At 41.5% G+C, this 18,757-nt stretch overlaps 1 protein-coding gene across 7 annotated transcripts in view; it reads left to right on the top strand.

The window, feature by feature from the left end:
* Nucleotides 1–10,951, top strand: part of LOC127574085 (protein MTSS 1-like) — a 148,577-nt gene extending 137,626 nt beyond the window's left edge. For 6 of the 7 annotated variants that reach the window (XM_052022739.1, XM_052022744.1, XM_052022740.1 and 3 more), the window contains one exon: nt 7,834–10,951. In XM_052022739.1, coding sequence (XP_051878699.1) covers nt 7,834–8,537 — 704 coding nt within the window. In that variant the 3' untranslated portion in view covers nt 8,538–10,951. The remainder of the gene's footprint in view (nt 1–7,833) is intronic. The other variant, XM_052022741.1, reaches the window with a different exon arrangement.
* Nucleotides 10,952–18,757: the final 7,806 nt, after the last annotated feature.

The following is an 18,757-nucleotide window of genomic DNA, read 5'->3' as shown; positions in this document are numbered from 1 at the left end:
ATCCCTTGATACCCTGACTATTTAGATATCTGTCTATCTCCTCCTTGAATACCCCCACTGATCTGGCCTCCACTGCTGTGCGTGGCAAGGAGTTCCACAATTTCACCACCCTCTGGGTAAAGAAACTTCTCCTCATCTCTGTCTTGAAACTGTACCCTCTAATTCTAAGATTGTGCCCTCTGGTCCTGGACACGCCCACCAAGGGAAACAGCCTAGCCACATCTACTCTATCCTTACCTGTCAACATTTTAAATGTCGCTACAAGGTCCCCTCTCATCCTTCTGTACTCCAGCGAGTACAGTCCAAGAGCCGACAAACGCTCATCATACTTAAGCCCTTTCATTCCTGGAATCATTCTCGTAAATCTCCTCTGAACCCTCTCCAACGTCAGCACATCCTTCCTAAGATGTGGGGCCCAAAACTGCGCACAGTATTCCAAATGAGGCCTCACTAGCGCCCCGTAGAGCCTCATCAACACTTCCTTACTTTTATACACTATACCTCTCGAGATGAATGCCAACATAGCATTCGCTTTCTTAACCACCGATCCAACCTGGTGGTTAACTTTTAAGGTATCTTGTATGAGTACCCCCAAGTCCCTTTGTACTACCGCACTATCAATCTTCTCTCCTTCTAGATAATAATCTACCCGCTTATTTCTACTTCCAAAGTGTACAACTGCACATTTCTCAACATTGAATCTCATCTGCCATTTCCTTGCCCATTCTCCTAAACTGTCTAGGTCCCTCTGCATTCTTTCTATTTCCTCTATGCTCCCTACTCCTCCACTTATCTTGGTGTCATCCGCAAACTTAGCCACACAACCATTTATTCCATCATCCAAATCATTGATGTACAAGGTAAAAAGGGGAGGCCCCAACACCGACCCCTGCGGCACACCACTAGTAACCGGTAACCAACCAGAACGAGATCCTTTTATTTCCACCCTTTGCTTCCTGCCAACCAGCCAATTCTCCACCCATTTTGCTACCCTGCCCATAATTCCATGACCTCTCATCTTATTAATCAGTCTCTTGTGAGGCACCTTATCGAAGGCCTTTTGAAAGTCTAAATACACAACGTCTACCGCCTCTCCCTTATCCACCCTACCTGTGATTTCTTCAAAAAACTCCAATAGGTTGGTCAGACAGGACCTCCCCTTCACAAAACCATGTTGACTAGGTCCTATCTTGCCTTGCGCCTCTAGGTATTCGGTAACCTCCTCCTTGAGGATAGACTCCAATAATTTTCCCACCACTGACGTCAGACTAATAGGTCTGTAATTGCCTTTGTGCTGCCTCCCACCTTTCTTATACAACGGAACTACATTCGCTACCCTCCAGTCCTCCGGAACCATGCCAGGATCTATCGATTCCTGAAAAATAATCGCCAATGCCTCCGCTATCTCCACAGCCACCTCCTTCAGAACCCAGGGATGCACCTCATCCGGTCCGGGAGACTTATCAGCCTTAAGCCCCTTTAGTTTTCCAAGCACCTTCTCCCTATTAATCTCAATTGAACTCAGCTCCAATTCGTGAGACTCCTGACTAACGGGCACATTGCTTATGTCCTCCACGGTGAAGACCGATGCAAAATATTCATTCAATTCCCTTGCCATCTCACTATCATCCATTATAATACCTCCTGCACCGTTATCAATTGGTCCTATGTCAACCCGTGTCTCTCTTTTATTCCTTATGTATTTAAAAAAACTCTTAGAATCCTTCCGAATGTTGTCCGCCAGCTTCCTTTCGTAACTCATCTTTGCTTTCCTAATGACCTTCTTAGTTTCTCTCTGCAGATTTTTAAAATCGTTCCAATCTTCTGTTTTCCCACTAATTTTTGCTACTTTGTACGCCGCCCCTTTTGCTTTTATTTTATCCTTCACCTCCCTCGTTATCCACATCTGTGCCTTTTTTCCATTCAAAACCTTCTTTTTTTCTTGGAATATATCTGTCCTGCATTGTCCTTATTTCCTGTAGAAATTTCTTCCATTTTTCCTCTGCTGTCCCTCCAGCTAACTTACTCCTCCAATCAATTTGGGCCAACTCATCTCTCATACCTTTGTAATTTCCCTTATTCCACTGAAATATCGATACACCAGTTATCAGCTTCTCCTTCTCAAACTTGAAACTAAACTCAATCATATTGTGATCACTTGTTCCCAGTGGTTCCTTTACCTTTAGTTCCCTAATCACCTCGGGTTCACTACACAGCACCCAATCCAAAACAGCCGATCCCCTGGTGGGCTCCTCAATAAGTTGCTCCAGAAAAACATCCCTTAGACATTCCACAAACTCACTCTCCTGAGTACTACCGCCTTGCTGCATTTCCCAGTCCACCTTCATGTTAAAATCCCCCATAATTATCTTCACATTGTCACTCTGACACGCTTTTTCTATCTCAATCTGCAACTTATGGTCCACTTCCTGACTGCTGTTCGGGGGCCTATATATGACTGCTATTATTGTTCTTTTACCCTTGCTATTTCTTAGCTCCACCCATAAGGATTCCACCTCCTCTGACCCAATGTCCTTCCTTTCTATTGATTTTATATCGCTACTAACCATCATGGCCACACCTCCCCCTCTGCCTACCCTCCTATCCTTCCTATATACTGTATACCCCTTGACATTCAGTTCCCAATCACATCCATCATGAAGCCACGACTCAGTGATTGCAACGATGTCATATTTATTAACCTGTAGTTGTGCCACTAGGTCATCTACTTTATTCCTGATGCTACGTGCATTTAAATATAGTATGTTTAGACTGGTATCTGCTATTGATTTTATTGTACTTCTATTGATCAGCAGATTATCCTGACTTTCTACCTGTCCATCCTTCTTACTATCTTCGCTACCTACTATCTTAGACATGTTCGTGTAGACCTCATCCCCTATCCTAACATTCGGTATCCGAACATCCTCATCCCCGATCCTAACATTCTGTATCCTAACATCCTGATTTGTTGTACTTCTATTATTCAGTAAATTATCCTGACTTATCACCTGCCTGTCATTCTTGCCATCCTCAATGGATTCGTTTCTATACACTTTCTCCCTCACCTTAGCATCTTGTAACCTAGCATCCTGGTTACCATCCCCCTGCCAGATCAGTTTAAACCCTCCCCTACAACTAAATTAAACATTCCCGCCAGGATATTGGACCCTTTGGAGTTTAGATGCAACCCATCCTTAGCAAATAGGTCTTGCCTCCCCCAAAAAAGGTCCCAGGTATCCAAGAATCTGAAGCCCTGCCCCTTGCACCAGTCACTCAGCCACGCATTTAACTGCCAGAGCTTTCTATTCTTCCTGTCATTGATACGCGACACGGGTAGTAGTCCTGAGATTACTACCCTTGAGGTCCTACTTTTCAACCTTCTCCCTAATGCCTTGTATTCCTCCTTCAGGACCTCTTTTTTTCTACCTACATCATTGGTACCTACATGTACCAAGATTTCTGGCTGCTCACCCTCCCCTCTCAGAATATTCTCGACACGGTCTGTGATATCCCGTACCCTGGCACCAGGGAGGCAACACACCATCCGAGACTCATTATCGCTATCGCAGAATCTCCTATCTGTACCCCTTACTATCGAATCCCCAATAACCACTGCATGTCTCTTCCTCTGCTGGACCACAGTATCAGACACGGTGCCAAGGTCCTGGCTGCTGAGGTCTTCCTCTATGAAGTCATCCTCTCCAACCGAATCTAAAATGAGATATCGGTTTTTGAGGGGGACCGCCACTAAGGTGCTGTCTACATAATCTTTATAACTCCTGTCTATCTCCTGCTCGCTCTCCCTAACCAACCGAAGGTCATCCAGCTGCTGCTCCAGACTCTCAATCCGTTCCTTGAGGAGCCGCATCTCGGTGCACTTTGCGCAGATGTAGTTATCAGGGAGTCTGGTCGTCTCCCAGGGGCCCCACATCTGACACTCCAAACACAACACTAATCCCAGATGCATACTGCTGAATATCACTGAGCTCAACACTGAACTAAACTAATAACTCACCCCTCTCTATAATCTCGCCTCTTTCCCGCTCTCGCCGAAGCCCGTTGAGCCAAAGCCGAACCCACTCTGCTCCCTCTCACTCAGCTGCCCGCTAGATATGCTCGTCTGCTTTTTAAATCGCCCGCGCGCTTCCGGGTGACGTCACGCGCCTGCGCAGTCACTCGCCGCTGTCCCGAACGCTAAAAAGAGAAAAAAAAACCTTGTTATTTTCTGGCAATCTCCGCTCTCGTCGCTGGAAAGAAAACTTGAAGGCGAACCTCCGACTTTTAAATCGCCCGCGCGCTTCCGGGTGACGTCACACGCCTGCGCAGTCACTCGCCGCTGTCCCGAACGCTAGAAAGAGAAAAAAAAACCTTGTTATTTTCCGGCAATCTCCGCTCTCTCGTCGCTGGAAAGAAAACTTGAAGGCAAACCTCCGACTTTTAAATCGCCCGCGCGCTTCCGGGTGACGTCACGCGCCTGCGCAGTCACTCGCCGCTGTCCCGAACGCTAGAAAGAGAAAAAAAAACCTCGTTATTTTCCGGCAATCTCCGCTCTCTCGTCGCTGGAAAGAAAACTTTGCACTCAGCAAAGCTCAGTGCCACTTTGCTGCATTAACCCCAGTCCCTTAATTCCCTTGACATCTGTTGGATTTCTCTGGCTTGAATATGTTCAGCAACTGAGCATTCACTGGCCTCTTGGGTGGAGAATCACAAAGGTTCGCTACCATTTGGGTGAAGAAATTCCTTTTTTTTTCCTGTCCTGAATGATCCATCTCCTGAGGCTGTGACATCTAGTCCTAGACACCCCAGCTGGGGGGAAACATTATCCTTGCACCTACCCTGCCAGGCCCATAAGAATTTTGTACTTTGCAGTATGATCACCTTGCATCACTCAACACCGAAGTATAACCTCTCCTCATGACAAATCTGCCATCCCAAGAATTCATCCGGTGAACCTCTGCTGTACTCCCTCAATATAAGTACATCTTTCTGTAGCTGGGAAGACCAGACCTGTAAGCAGTATTCCAGATGTTGTCTCACCAGCTAACTGGAACAAGACATCTCTACACTTGTAGTCAAGTCCTCTTGCAATAAAGGCCAATGTACTGTTTGCCTTTCTGACTGTTTACAGTACTTGTTAACTTCCTGTACAAGAACACTTAAGTCCTTCTGGACACAACTTTTTAAACCCTTGCCCTTTAAGAAATACTCTGCCTTTCTATATTCTGTACCAAACTGGTGACTTTATGTTTCTACATTATATTCCATGTCCTTGGCCATTCATTTAGTTTGTCTATATCTCCAAAAAGTGTCTCTGCTTTCTTCTCATAGCCCAATTGCCGTACAGCTTTGTATCATCAGCAGATTTGCATATATTGATCCCCTCATCCAAATCATTGATATAGGTTGTGAACAGTTGCAGCCCCAGCACCCATTCCAGTGGCACCCCACTCATCACAGCCTCCCAACTTGAAAGTCACTGATTTATTCCTGCTCTTTATTCTAAATTCAGCACTTTACCATCAACATCTTCTATGCTAATTTTGTTTAATAATCTCTTGTGTGGTACCTTTTTATCAAAGGCCTTCTGAAATTCCAAATACAGCACCTCAACTGATTCACCCTTGTATGTTTTGCTAATTACAACCTCACATTTCCAACAGACCGTTGAACATGATTTCCCTTTCAGAAGTCCATGTTGACCTTGCCAACCCTTTTTTTTACTGTTTTCAAAGTGCCCTATTCCCATTCAGTTAATAGGTTCCAGCGATGTTCCTACTGCTGAACTCTGTCTAATTCATCTAGGGTTCATGGTTTTCAATTCTCCATCCTTCCTTAAGTAGAGGGTTCCATTTCCTATCTCCAATTTCTCGGTACATCACAGAATCTGTGGAATTTTGGAAGACAGCAGACGGTACATCCATTAGCTGCCACCTTCAAAACCCTATGATGCAGGTCATCAGGTCCTGGGGATTTATTGCCTTTTAGTTTTATTAATTTCTCCAATACTGACTCCTGTCGTTTCTCTATGTGCATCCTTGGAAAAGCATATAGACTCGTGATACACAGCTGTATGGGATGAACCTTGACAAAGACTAGTATATTCCTTTCCAGACCTTAGGACTTGCACGTTCCAGAGGACATGGGTGACAGTCTTATCCCTGCCAGTCACTTCAAGGGCAGCGTATGATGCATGGTTACTTCAACTGCATGTGGGTCTGACAGAGGGCCCTTGTCACCATCCAACCACTTAAATTCTGGTGAAGAAGTATTCTGCTTTGACATTCTACTTGGGGAGACACCTGACAGAATTCTCTTTCTCGCACGGGGCGTTGGACATCCCGTGCAGACAACTGTCTGATTGACCTATGGTCAAAAGAGTTCTTGTGCACAAACTTTTCTACAAGGGACAGGTAAACTGCACAGTTCAGCTGAATGGAATATTCTATGACAACATGACCAGGCACATCCTTTGCAAAATCAGGGACAGATGGAGCCCATTTAACAGAAATATTATTCAGCAATGCTAATACTTTGGAGCAATTCATGTGCCCCCTGTTACTTTTCCTTGATATCTTCCCCATGCATTCCCATTCAAGAGAATGTGCAACAGTCACTTATTTGCAGAACAGTTTGCCAGATACTTGTATCTAGTAATATGCTATCTGCATTTTGGGCAATTGCTCATTATAGTGACTTTTGAATTAATTTTGATAGTTGGCATAATCAGATGTGCATCCATTTATGCAGTGTTCAACTGATGTAAAATTACTGCAGCATAGGAAGTAGCTGTTAGGTCGATCAAGTCCTCGCTGGCTTTTTAAAGGGCAATCCAGTCAAATTTTCCCTGTACTTGACTCTTGGCCCTGCAGATCTTTTACCTTCAGGTATTTATCCAATTCCTTTTTGAAATCTACATCCACTATGCTTTCATTCCCGATCATAACAACACTCTACGACTGGGGGATAAAAAGAACGTTTCCCTAGGTTACACTGCATCTTTTACCAGTGACATTAAATTCATATCCTCCTGTACTTAACACCCATCTGGTAATATAGTTTCTCTATTATCCTATCTAAATCTGTTGTGATCTTGTACATCTGTATGAAATTTCCCATCTTTCTCTGCACTGAGGAGAACCCCAGCTTCAGTATTGGTAGGTAGCTCTCAACCAAACCTTCAGTCCAAAGAGGAAGTAGAGGAGCAGACCCAATACCAATTGAGACATCTTTGATTCCTGTTGAAACTCCAACTGTGCCTCAAGCAAGTGGGTCTTCTGACATGGAGCTTAAACCAGAGGACTGCTCGGAGCAGGGTCCTGAGACTGCAGAAAACAATATATCTTCAACTGCTTGCACACAGGCATCTGTCACCTCACCTGTACATCCCAGTCTATAAAGAAGAAAGGCTGTCTGTGGTGAAATTCTGAAGCCATTCTAAGAAAAAACATTTTTTGGAAAAAAACAGCTCAGTTGCTGAGTCTCCACATCATTCCCAAGGTGCAGTGGTCAGAATTGAATACAATACTCCAGATATTGCCTTTCAATACATTGCAGTATTGGCTAATGAAACTGGGGAGTTTTTACCTTGTCCACAAATACATGATCTCGATCATTAATTTTCAGTTGCCAGCCAAAACTAGAAATTAGTAATGTGTTGGCATTAGCAGACACAAAGATTCCTTGTTCCCTCATTAGCAGTAACAGCAACAAAGAATGAAATTGAATTCAAGCCACACATTTTCCGGTCTTTAGATCTATGCATATCACTACATTTTACTGCAAAGCAGAGTCAATTTTATTTCAAAAATTGTTTTTTAATAATCTGTTTAGTTTCAGATTATGATTACTTCTCGGTTAGTGGTGACCAAGATGTTGAACAGACTGAGTTTGACAAGTCCTCCACCATTCCACGAAATAGTGATATAAGCCAGTCCTATCGCCGCATGTTCCAGGCAAAGCGCCCTGCATCCACAGCAGGCTTGCCCACAAACTCTGGACCAGTGATGACTCCAGGCGTTGCTACAATTAGGCGGACGCCTTCAACCAAACCCTCAGTCCGAAGAGGAACTGTAGGTGCAGGCCCAATACCGATTAAGACCCCTGTGATTCCTGTTAAAACACCAACTGTGCCTGAAGCAAGTGGGTCTTCTGGCATGCAGCCTGGGCCAGAGGAGTGCTCAGAACAGGGTCCTGAGACTGCAGAAAGCAATACATCTTCACCTCCATGCACGCAGGCACCTGTCACCCCACCTGTGCCAGCCCAGTCCATAAACCCCACAGAAGAAGAGAGGCAGTCTGCAATGAGCCAACAGATGACAACAGTACTTGGAGCCCCCAACTTGGCTCCCACTTTGGCACCTGCAGCAGGGGATCACTCTGGTGTAGCTTTGAGCCTGCAGGAGCCAGATGCATCAAGTGAGAGTTCCACGGCCCCCTTGCCTCCGCAAGGTGAAGACATGCTCAGCGCCATCCGACGGGGAGTAAAACTGAGAAAAACAACTACTAATGACCGTTCGGCCCCAAGATTTTCATAAATGTGCAGATTATAGTGTGGAGATTAAGGTAGGGGTCTCTGTGATCTGGAGAAATCCATTCCAGTGTGTATTTGGGGAAAAATGATTCTCTCAGTAACGTACCACCATGTATATTCTTTGAGAAGCCCATGAGAGAGGAGACTGGTGGAATAAAGGGGAAAAGGCAGTTGGGGATTGGGGGAAGCTTTACTAGTTGCATTATCCTTTGGATTTTACAGTCTATAAATATAAAGACTGTGTTTCCTGTTGCAGCTGCTTTTTAGTTTGCCAGTTGCTTTATTTCTCCCTTCTGCCAGAAGGTGCCAAATCATATATAACATGCTATGAATCTCATTGTAATCTGACAGAGCACAACATGTTAAAAGATTTTTTTTATTGAGGAATGGATAATTTTATTTAAAACTGTCAGGGTGGGTGTTCAGTGATTGAAAGTTGAAGAGTACATTGAATTCAGAGCATATTGAGGAAAATGGAAGATTTTATTTATTGGATTTTATCCATGTACAAAGATTTTTCTATAGGATGGAGCGATAAGCAGCATCACTCAGTGTTAGACATATTTACTGTCTGTACAGTAAATAGAGGTGAATTATAGCAGACTACCAGCTAACATAATATAAGCAATACAGCGCAACTAAGGCATGATGAGTCAGCGTGGATTTAATGTTTAGTCGTTAGAGTGCCATGACAGTAACAGATTTAAAGGATGTTTTTACACATTTAAACATACAATAATTTTCTAGTGCTTAATGTTGATCCTATTGAAATGAGCCATTCACAGTAACAGAATTTGTAATTTCATAAACTGTTTAGACATTGCTTTCTGTTAAATTTAACTGACCACAGAAATTGGCTTGTTTGTATGCATGTGGCCTAATGTTATTTTCTCTATACCTGCAGCAGCTCATATGCCCTCTTCACCTTTCCCTTTCTCCACTATTTTTCTAATTTTAAATGTGGATTGTAGGCTAAAACAGTGGAAAGTATGCGACATACAGTAGTATCACATCTTTTTAAAAACTCAAAAGGTAGCAGGGAGTTCTCTAAATAACATTGCCTTTTTCTCAAATTTTCTTTTTAAACAAAAGTTTCACCCAGCAGGCTGGGTAAGTAAAACCCATAGAGTACAATAATAAGAAAACAAAACACAATTTTCATCTATGACAGAGCAGTAGCCATAGAATTACAGCTCAGGTCTTATCCCTTGTGCAACAATACATTCTAATAAAAATACTTTCAGGGGCTTGTTTGTTATGTATTGCAGCTCTCGATTCATACCTAATTTTGAATACGGGAAGCTGTAAATTGAGGAGAGTACAAACATTGTGTATAATTGCCTTCTCCTCTATGCATGATTAATACTTTAATATGTGTTTAGCATTTTTGGTAAACTAAGCCTTTGCTTTGTCAATGTTGTATTTTGTTTGCATCAATAATGGCTGGTATAGCTCATGCAATTTTCAGTAAACCAGTACATCCCCTTCATTCCTCTTCTGTCATCATTCAATGCCCTTACAATGTCAGCACAAGGTAATAGCAAGTGTGTAAATTGTTTTCAAATGCAGTTTGTTTTTTTTAAGCATTAGCCACAAAGCGCAATTATGAGTGTTTTTAATCTTGCAGGTGTTTTTAAATAATATTTTGACATTTCACGAGGCACAGAAAACAGATAATTTCCATCGAAGAGAATGTACAAAACATTCTGGAGGCACAAAATATAGAGCTGCTGTTCATTTTAAATGAAGTTGTGTTTGATCTTTGCAGTAAAGATTGAGCAAACTAGCATTTGAAATTACACAGTTGCAACATGTTTAATAAACAAGTCCCTGGTTAGAAAATAGTAAGATCTTTGTAGTGCCTGTGGTGATTCTGATACAAAAATGTAACTGAAAAAATAAATATACAATGAGACAGGAATAGTTAATCTACAATAGTAATTCCAGCTGATGCAGATTGCAGATGATGCTAATAGTCAATGGTTACTTACTAGCTCTTAATACTAAAATCATAGCCACAACAGTAATTGTTCAGTGCAAGAGAAGCGTAGGCAAACTTCATCAAGACATAGTATGTCAAAGTAGATTCTAAAATTCATCACACATCCTTGCATCTCTTCATGGTTAAATATTAAAGAATGTTGCCAAAATTTTAATAAAGCGTAAACAGAATTGTTTTTGGAATAGTAAACATTTGACGTGTTTTGCATATTGTAAAAAAAAATCACACTGAAACTAGAATTGTTTCTAATGGTAAATTATTGTGGTTTTTGTTTCTGGTTTGTATTGAGAGTTGACCTCTCCTTGTGGAGTTTCATTTTGTTTGACAGGTGTAAATATAACAATATATAATTTTTGTGTCAGCCTCTTCTGTGTAATGATTGCTTCAGCCTATATTAAAGAAATTTAAAGAATCTATTTTGTTTTCATTTTGTAATGAAATGCCTGTTTATAACTTAGTGATCTGTTCACTTTCTGATGTCAGAAGTTGTGTGAGATTTGTATTGGGTATTGCAGCCATGCCATTGCCAGCACACATCAAAACTGATTTGATGACTAAAATTGCAGTTTGATTCCACAGAACTAGTCATCAGTGTACAAAAATTATTTATTGTACACTTTTTATGATAACTTAATTGTGTCCTGTAACAAGCTGAATTCCTGTACTTTTAAAATAAATAGATGCTACATTGACCAGAAACTTAACTGGAAGAGCCATATGCATTCTACATATGGCTACAATAGCAGGTCAAAGTCTGGGTGGGTTGCTGTAAGCAGCTCAACATATGACTTCACAAAGTCTTTACATCTACAAGGCACAAGTCAGAGGTGTGCTGGAATACTCTCCATTTGCAGTTCCAACAGAACTTGGGAATTTCAACACCATGCATGACAAAGCAGCCCACTTAATTGGCACCCCCATGCATCACCTCAATGTTCATTTATTCCCAACACTGGCTATAGCACAGAGGCTGCAGTCTGTACCACCATCTACAAACTCATCTTGTCAACTCCAAAAACATCTTGCAATACCCAGCTTCTACCGTCAGGAGGGACAAGGGCAGTAGATGCCCAGGAACACGCCAAACTGCATTCCGTGCCCCCCCCCCTCCCCAAGTGACAGACTATTTTAACTAGGACATACGTTGCCAATCTTTCATAATTTCTTGGTGTAAATCCTGGAACTCCCTACCAAGCTTCACTGGTTGTTGCTTTCACCAGGAGGACTGCAGTGATCCAAGAAGATGGCTCATGAATACCATCTTAAGGGAAATTAGGGATAGACAAATGTTGGCCTTGGCAGTGATGTCTACCTATTGGAAACAAATTAATAAAAAATGTTATATACATCAACGAAAACAATCTGAGATTTTCTACAGCTGCAAATGGGATTAGTTGTTGGTGATGGATGGTACAGTGCATTCTTTACCTCCTGGGTCTGGACACGGAACCAACCATAGTAGATCTACGTTTGTATAAAGTAGGGTAATAATATCTTAATTAGGGACACCTGCACCAGTTATTCTTGATACTAACTTCTCAGAATGATGCAGTTAATTTCTGTCAAACCTGAGTGAGCAAAGATCTGCCAAATGGTGTATAATGTGTGAAATTGGAAATAGCCTATTTTGGCAGGAAAAATAAAGAAAACATTAACTGGTGAAAGATTAGTGCTCTGAGATGGAGATATCTGGGTGCCCTGGTGCATGATTCTCAAATCTACTGTACAGGTGTAGAAAATAATTGGGGAAAGCTAACAGATTGTTATTGTTCATTGTGAGAATTGAATGCAGATGTAGGGAGGTTAAGCTTCAATAATATAAGGCATTATACATGTCTGGAGTTCTGTATGCATTGCTGATCATATTTAAAGAAGGATGCTAATGAGTTGGAAGCAGTTCAGAGAAGGTTTATTACACTAATACCTGGAATGAAGAGGATTGGTGTATGAGGAAAGACTGGACAAGCTATGCTTGTATCTGCTGGAGTTAGAAGAGTGAGAGGAGACTGGAGAGAGAGACAGTATCCTGAGGACACCAATAAACTTCATGCTGGAAATGCATAACAAACAGAAAATGCCAGAAACAGCAGATCAAGCAGCAACATGGGGAGAGAAACAAGTAACAGTTCTGGTCAAGGAATCTTCATCAGAAGAGGAAAAGTGAAAAGCACGCTTTAAGATGCAGAGGGTCAAGAGAACAAAAGGAATGCCTGATAGTTGTCAGATGGTTTAGGAATGCCTAAAGTTGTCAAGGTAACAATTACGTTAAATACTGGCAGTTGGAGACAGAAAAGAAAAACAAAACAAATTAACAAGGGTACAGTCACATCTGTGGGGAGCAAAGAAACAGGATTACCTGAAATTGATAAACTTGATATTAAGTCCCTGTATTGGTTTATTTTTGTCACAAGTACCAAGATACAATGAAAAGCTTTTGTTTGCATACCATCCAAACAGATCATGCCATACATAAGTACATTGAGGTAGTAAAAAGGAAAACTGAATGCAAAATGTAGTGTTAGTTTCAGAGAAAGTGCTGTGCAGGTAGACAAATAAGGTGCATGGGACATAGGGTAGATTTGAGAGATGAAGAGTACATCTTTAGTGCATGAGAGAGCCATTTAAGAATCTGATAACAGTGGAATAGAAGCTGTCTTTGAACATGGTGATACATGCTCTCAAGTTTTTGTATCTTTTGCCTGAAGGGAGAAGAGAGGATGACTGGGGTGGGAGGAGTGCTTGATTACATTGGCTGCTATAACATAGCTGTTATGTACCCAGATTGAAGATGAAGCTGGAGGAATAGCACCTCATTAGAGGTTGGAGCAATGTAGAAGGCCCTGATCTCTCAATAATCTGGTTCATAGCTGACTACTTCCTTTCTTGACATTTCTATCCCCATTTCAGGAGATAGCTGTCAGTATTCATTATAAGCCCACTGACTCTCTTGTCAACCTTGACTACACCTCCTTGCCTGCATTCTGTAAGGGATCCATTCCGTTCTCCCTATTTCTCCATTGGATCTCCTCTGATGATGATGCTTTCCATACCAGAGCCCTTAAAATGTCCTTTTTTTAACCACATCTTTTCTTCTGCCATAAGTGACAGGGCTCTCAATCATATTCTCTCTTCTTCTCGTACTTCTGCTCCAAATCAGAACAAGGATAGAGCTCACCATATTCTCACCTTCCACCTCACCAGTTTCCACTTGTAGTGGATTATTCTGCTTAATTGCTGCCATCTTCAACAATATTCACCACTAAACATATATTAATCTCCTCTGCCCTCGCAGCATTCACAAGGGACTGTTTCATCCATGTTCCCTGGTCTTCTCATCCATCTCCACCAATCACATGCCTTTTCATGGCACTTTCTCATGCAAATACAGGAGATGCAGCACCTGTCCTTCCCACCATCCAGGGACTTGGTCCTCTAGATGAAGTAGGAATTCACCTGCACTACTTCCAATTTAGTTTAATATATTTGGTGTGAGCTGTATGGTTTCCCCTACCTTGAAGAAACTTAGATTGGCTGAGTACTTTGCAGAATATTTCTGGTCAATCTGCAAGGATGGCCCAGATCTTCCAGTATGCTGTCCCATTAATTCTCTGTCCGTCTCTACCTCTGTCTTTGGCCTTTTGTTTTGGTCCAACAATGCCCAAGTAAGCTGAAGGAACAGCATTTCATCTTTTGCCTGGGCATGTTACAACGACTAGAATGTAATACAGTATATCCTCCTCATGGCAGTTTGGGTAATGGAAATTCGTCCTTGCGGAATTCACAAAGCACTACCAAAAAAAATTTGAAATCTGGATTAAAAATTCGCTCTTCCAGAATTTGAGGGGGTGAAAAATGACTGAACAATGCAGAAGAAAACTTTGTCAATTTTTGTCAAGGGTTTGTATTACAGAAAATTGTGCTACAGGTTTTCTAGAAATGCAACCCTTCCATAATGTGGGGGTGTACTGTATTGAACGTAGCAACTTCTCTTCAAGAATGTGGCTGTACATTTGTTTCACTTTGTTTCATATTCCTTTTGTCTCCAACTGCTGATTTGTTATCTTGACAAAATCAGTCAGCACCCATCACAGACATGTTTATTCTGCCCTCCCCTTAAGCAATTAAAACCTGCGGATCTCCTGGTGTTTCCAGAGTTGAGGGTCCTTGGTTTTGTTTATCTCCCTTCTGATACTGCCTGATTGGCTGAGTACTTCCAGCATTTTCTGTTTTTAAGAGCCTGTGGAGTCTTGACAGGGTGGGTGTGGGGAGAATGTTTTCTTTTGTGGGGAAGAATTTAGAACTAAGGGTCATTGTTTAAAACTAAGTGGCTGCCCATTTAATTCAGATGTGAAGTGAAATTCTTTTCTCTCAGATAGTTGCCTTTTCCTCAAAGGACGAGTCCATGAAGGCAAAAATAGATTCTTGATAAACAAGGGGGTAAAATCTTACTGTGGGTAGATGAAATGCAGAGTTAGGTTTGCATATGCTGTCTCCAAATCCTAAACGTAGAAGGCAAGTTTAATTCCAAATTACTGTGCTGCTCATGTACAATAATGATGTAAGTGGATTCTTTTGGCACAAAATTGTCACTAGGAGAAAAAATTTGTATGGCAATTTGGGCTCAATGTGAGAAGATCAGAGGGATCAGAATCTGATAACTTCTAGTAGAATAAATATTTTCCAACAACTGCCCATCTAGAAAAGCAAGCTGTAAATTTGCTTCAATGTAATAAACCTTCAGAACTGGCCTGCTATTCTGGTAATGTGGCATGATTTTTGTAAATGATTCAATGTATACTTTTAGTTAGATCTTGTTTTAAGCTATGGTTTAAACCTTGATGTGAATCCTCAGTTTGCTCTTTTAAGTCTTAATGACAAGATGGCAGATAGCTCTGTTTTACATTTAAGGATTGACTTCCATCTAGATCATTAACCTCCCTGGGAGTTTGCAATACAAATACTGAAAGTATTCTTGATTTACAAATGTACTGAAACAACAAATCAAAAGCCAATTTAAATAATATTGCAGATGGAAGAATATTTACCAGTCCAAAGTTGACTGTCCATTTTTCTCCACAGATGCTACCTGACTTATTTGAGTTTCTCCAGCAGTTTGTTGTTTGCTCCAGATTCCAGTATGACCATTTTTTTTAAAGAGTTTCATAAACAGTGGCAAGTTTGCAAAATATATTTTTTTGGGATTTTCATGCTGGAGTTACAGCAGGTAATTGAGAGCATGTACCTGTGGGGAGTGGTATCTGAATACTTCATTGTTTGCTTAAAAATAACTTCAATGTGTTAATGAATTTAAACTTTACATTTGGAAATCATTTCACCCAAAAACTGCATGAGCCAGAAGATGTGCAAGGAAACTCAAAAGCAAAGACTGTCCAGACAATGCTAGTATGGTGGCATGGTATGTAGTTTGTACTTTAATAGACTCCACTGAACTTCATGGATAACTGGTGCTGTGGATGTGGAACTTCACTAATGCTCATGTTGTAATATTTCATTAAACTATGCTGTGTGGAAACATGACAAGTCTGGCCAACAGCATCCTGCATTGAATTGGTTGGACAATTACCTGACAACATTGGAACAGGCCATTCAGACACCAACGTTTATCTATTGAGTTGTTAGATGCAATTCAACTCGATTTGCCTTCCTTGGTTCCAAATTCCTTACTAATCCCAAAGGGGCAATCTCATCAGTCCCATTTCTCTGCAGGTTATTCTCTCCCATGTGCCTACCGGCTCCCCTTTTATTCTTTTGCCACTTACCTACACTGGGGATAATTAATAATAGCCAACTAACCTACCAGCACATCCTTGGGATGAGAGAGAAAACTGAAGCACTTAGCAGAAGTTCAGTGAGTACATGCAAACTCCATCTACGCAGCACCTGAGGTAGGATTGAAATTTAGTCCCTGAAGCTGAGAGCTCAAAAACAGCTTTTGAGGGAAGAATTCTAAATCTCCATTAGCCTTTCCTTCCCAACATTACCCTGAACAGCCCAGCTCTTTTAAAGTATAGACCCCCCCTTCACTAAATCTCTAATTAACTTCTTTGTTCTAGAAAGGGAGTAGGGACAACTGTAGGAAAAATACAGGCCAGTGAGTCTTTCTTCAGTGGTTAACATAGAACACTGCAGCACAGTACAGGCCCTTTGGCCCACGATGTTGTGCCAACATTTTATCCTGCTCTAAGATCTATCTAACCCTTCCCTCCCACATTGCCCCCTATTTTTCTATCATTCATGTGTCTAAGAGACTCTTGAATGTCGCTAATGTATCTGCCCCCACAACCTCTGCAGGCAGTGTGTCCCACACACCCACCACTCTGTGTGAAAAAAACACTTACCCCTGACATCCCCCTTATACCTTCTTCCAATCACCTTAAAATTATGTCCCTTTGTGTTAGCCATTGTTGCCCTGGGAAAAAGCCTCTGACTGTCCACTCAATCTATGCCTCCTATCATCTTATACACCTCTTATCAAGTCACCTCTCATCCTCATCCTCTCCAGAGAAAAGCCCTAGCTCACTCAACCTATCCTCATAAGTCATGCTCTCCAATCCAGGCAACATCCTGGTAAATTTCCTCTGCATCCTCTCTAAAGCTTCCACATCCTTCCTATAATGAGGTGACCAGAACTGAACACAATACTCCAAGTGTGGTCTGACCAGAGTTCTATAGACCTGCAATATCACCTCACGGCTCTTGAACTCAATCTCCCAACTAATGAAGGCCAACACTCCATACGCCTTCTTAACAACCCTAGATCCCTCAAGGTTTCCACACAGGTTGATAGGATTGTTAAGAAGGCGTATAACGTATTGGCCTTCATTAGTTGGGGTATTGAGTTCAAGAGCTGCAATGTAATGTTGCAGCTCTATAAAACTCTGGTTAGACCACATTTGGTGTATTGTGTTCAGTTCTAGTTGCCCCATTAAAGGAAGGATGTGGAAGCTTTGGATAGGGTGCAGAGGTTTACCAGGATGCTGCCTGGATTGGAGAGCATGTCTTATGAGGATAGGTTGAGCGAGTTAGGGCTTTTCTCTTTGGAGTGGAGGAGGATGAGAGGTGACTTGATCGAGGTATACAAAATGATAAGAGGGAGAGATCAAGTGGACAGTCACTTTTTTCCCCCCAGGGTGAAAATGGCTAACACAAGGGGCATTATTTTAAGGCGATTGGAGGAAGGTATGGTGGGGGGAGGAGGGGGAGAATGTCAGAGGTAAGCTTTTTTTTACACAGTGGTGGGTGTGTGGAATTCACTGCCAGCAGAGGTGGTGGAGGCAGATGCATTAGGGACATTTAAGAGACTCTTAGCCCTCCATTTTTCTTTCATTCATGTGCCTATGTGGGAGGGAAAGGTTACATAGATCTTAGAGCAGGATAAAATATCAGCACAACGTCATGGGTCAAAGGACCTGTACTGTGCTCTATGTTCTTTATGGAATTAAGAACTTTAGATGTGTAATTAGTCAATGTAATTTTACTGCACTATCACCTTGATGAATCTGCATTGCAAAGTTGCAGTGACATGAAAGGCGAAAGGAAAACACCAATAGTATTTTATTCAGTTTATGGGCATGTTTCGTATTGGCAGTGCTTGTCTTGCTCCATACTCATCTAAATAGTTTTAACTAAAATATCAACAAGTCTCTTTTGTATAAAATGTAACTTGGCAGTTGCAGCTTCACCAGACATTAAGATTAATGAGAAGCACTGCCTTCATGATTTAGCTCCAAGTCAAAGAGTAATATGTTAGATTTTAAATTAAATTATTGCACAAGCAACAATCACAACCTTAACTGGAATACAGCTTATTCAGTAAACAACCTACAAATAAGCACAATGGCCATTAAACTGGCAACAGTGATTTCATCGAACCATAATCCCTGAGCAATCTATTTCAATATGTTAATAATTGTTTCCTGTAACTTGTGATGGGGACATGTTGCTAGTGATATAGTCACAGGATAGATTCTAAGAATTCCCAGTATAATTTTGCATGGTCCAAAGTATACAACCAGAATCAGGGATGGAAGGAAATGAATCTGGATAATAGACCCAAGTATATTTTCTTGGATGTTATTAGATTGCCTCACAGTTCTTGTGGTTGACAGCAGCATGCAATGTCTATGATTGGAAGAATTTTCAAAAGCAGGATAGGTATTTTTTTTAGTTTGCTTTACAGTGGCATAAAATGAATACAAACA

Source organism: Pristis pectinata, chromosome 9 (genome assembly GCF_009764475.1).
Source record: "Pristis pectinata isolate sPriPec2 chromosome 9, sPriPec2.1.pri, whole genome shotgun sequence".
NCBI classification, from domain to species: Eukaryota; Metazoa; Chordata; class Chondrichthyes; order Rhinopristiformes; family Pristidae; genus Pristis; species Pristis pectinata.
The sequence above is the reverse complement of the archived record's forward strand: the minus strand, read 5'-3'. Positions and strand labels throughout refer to the sequence as shown.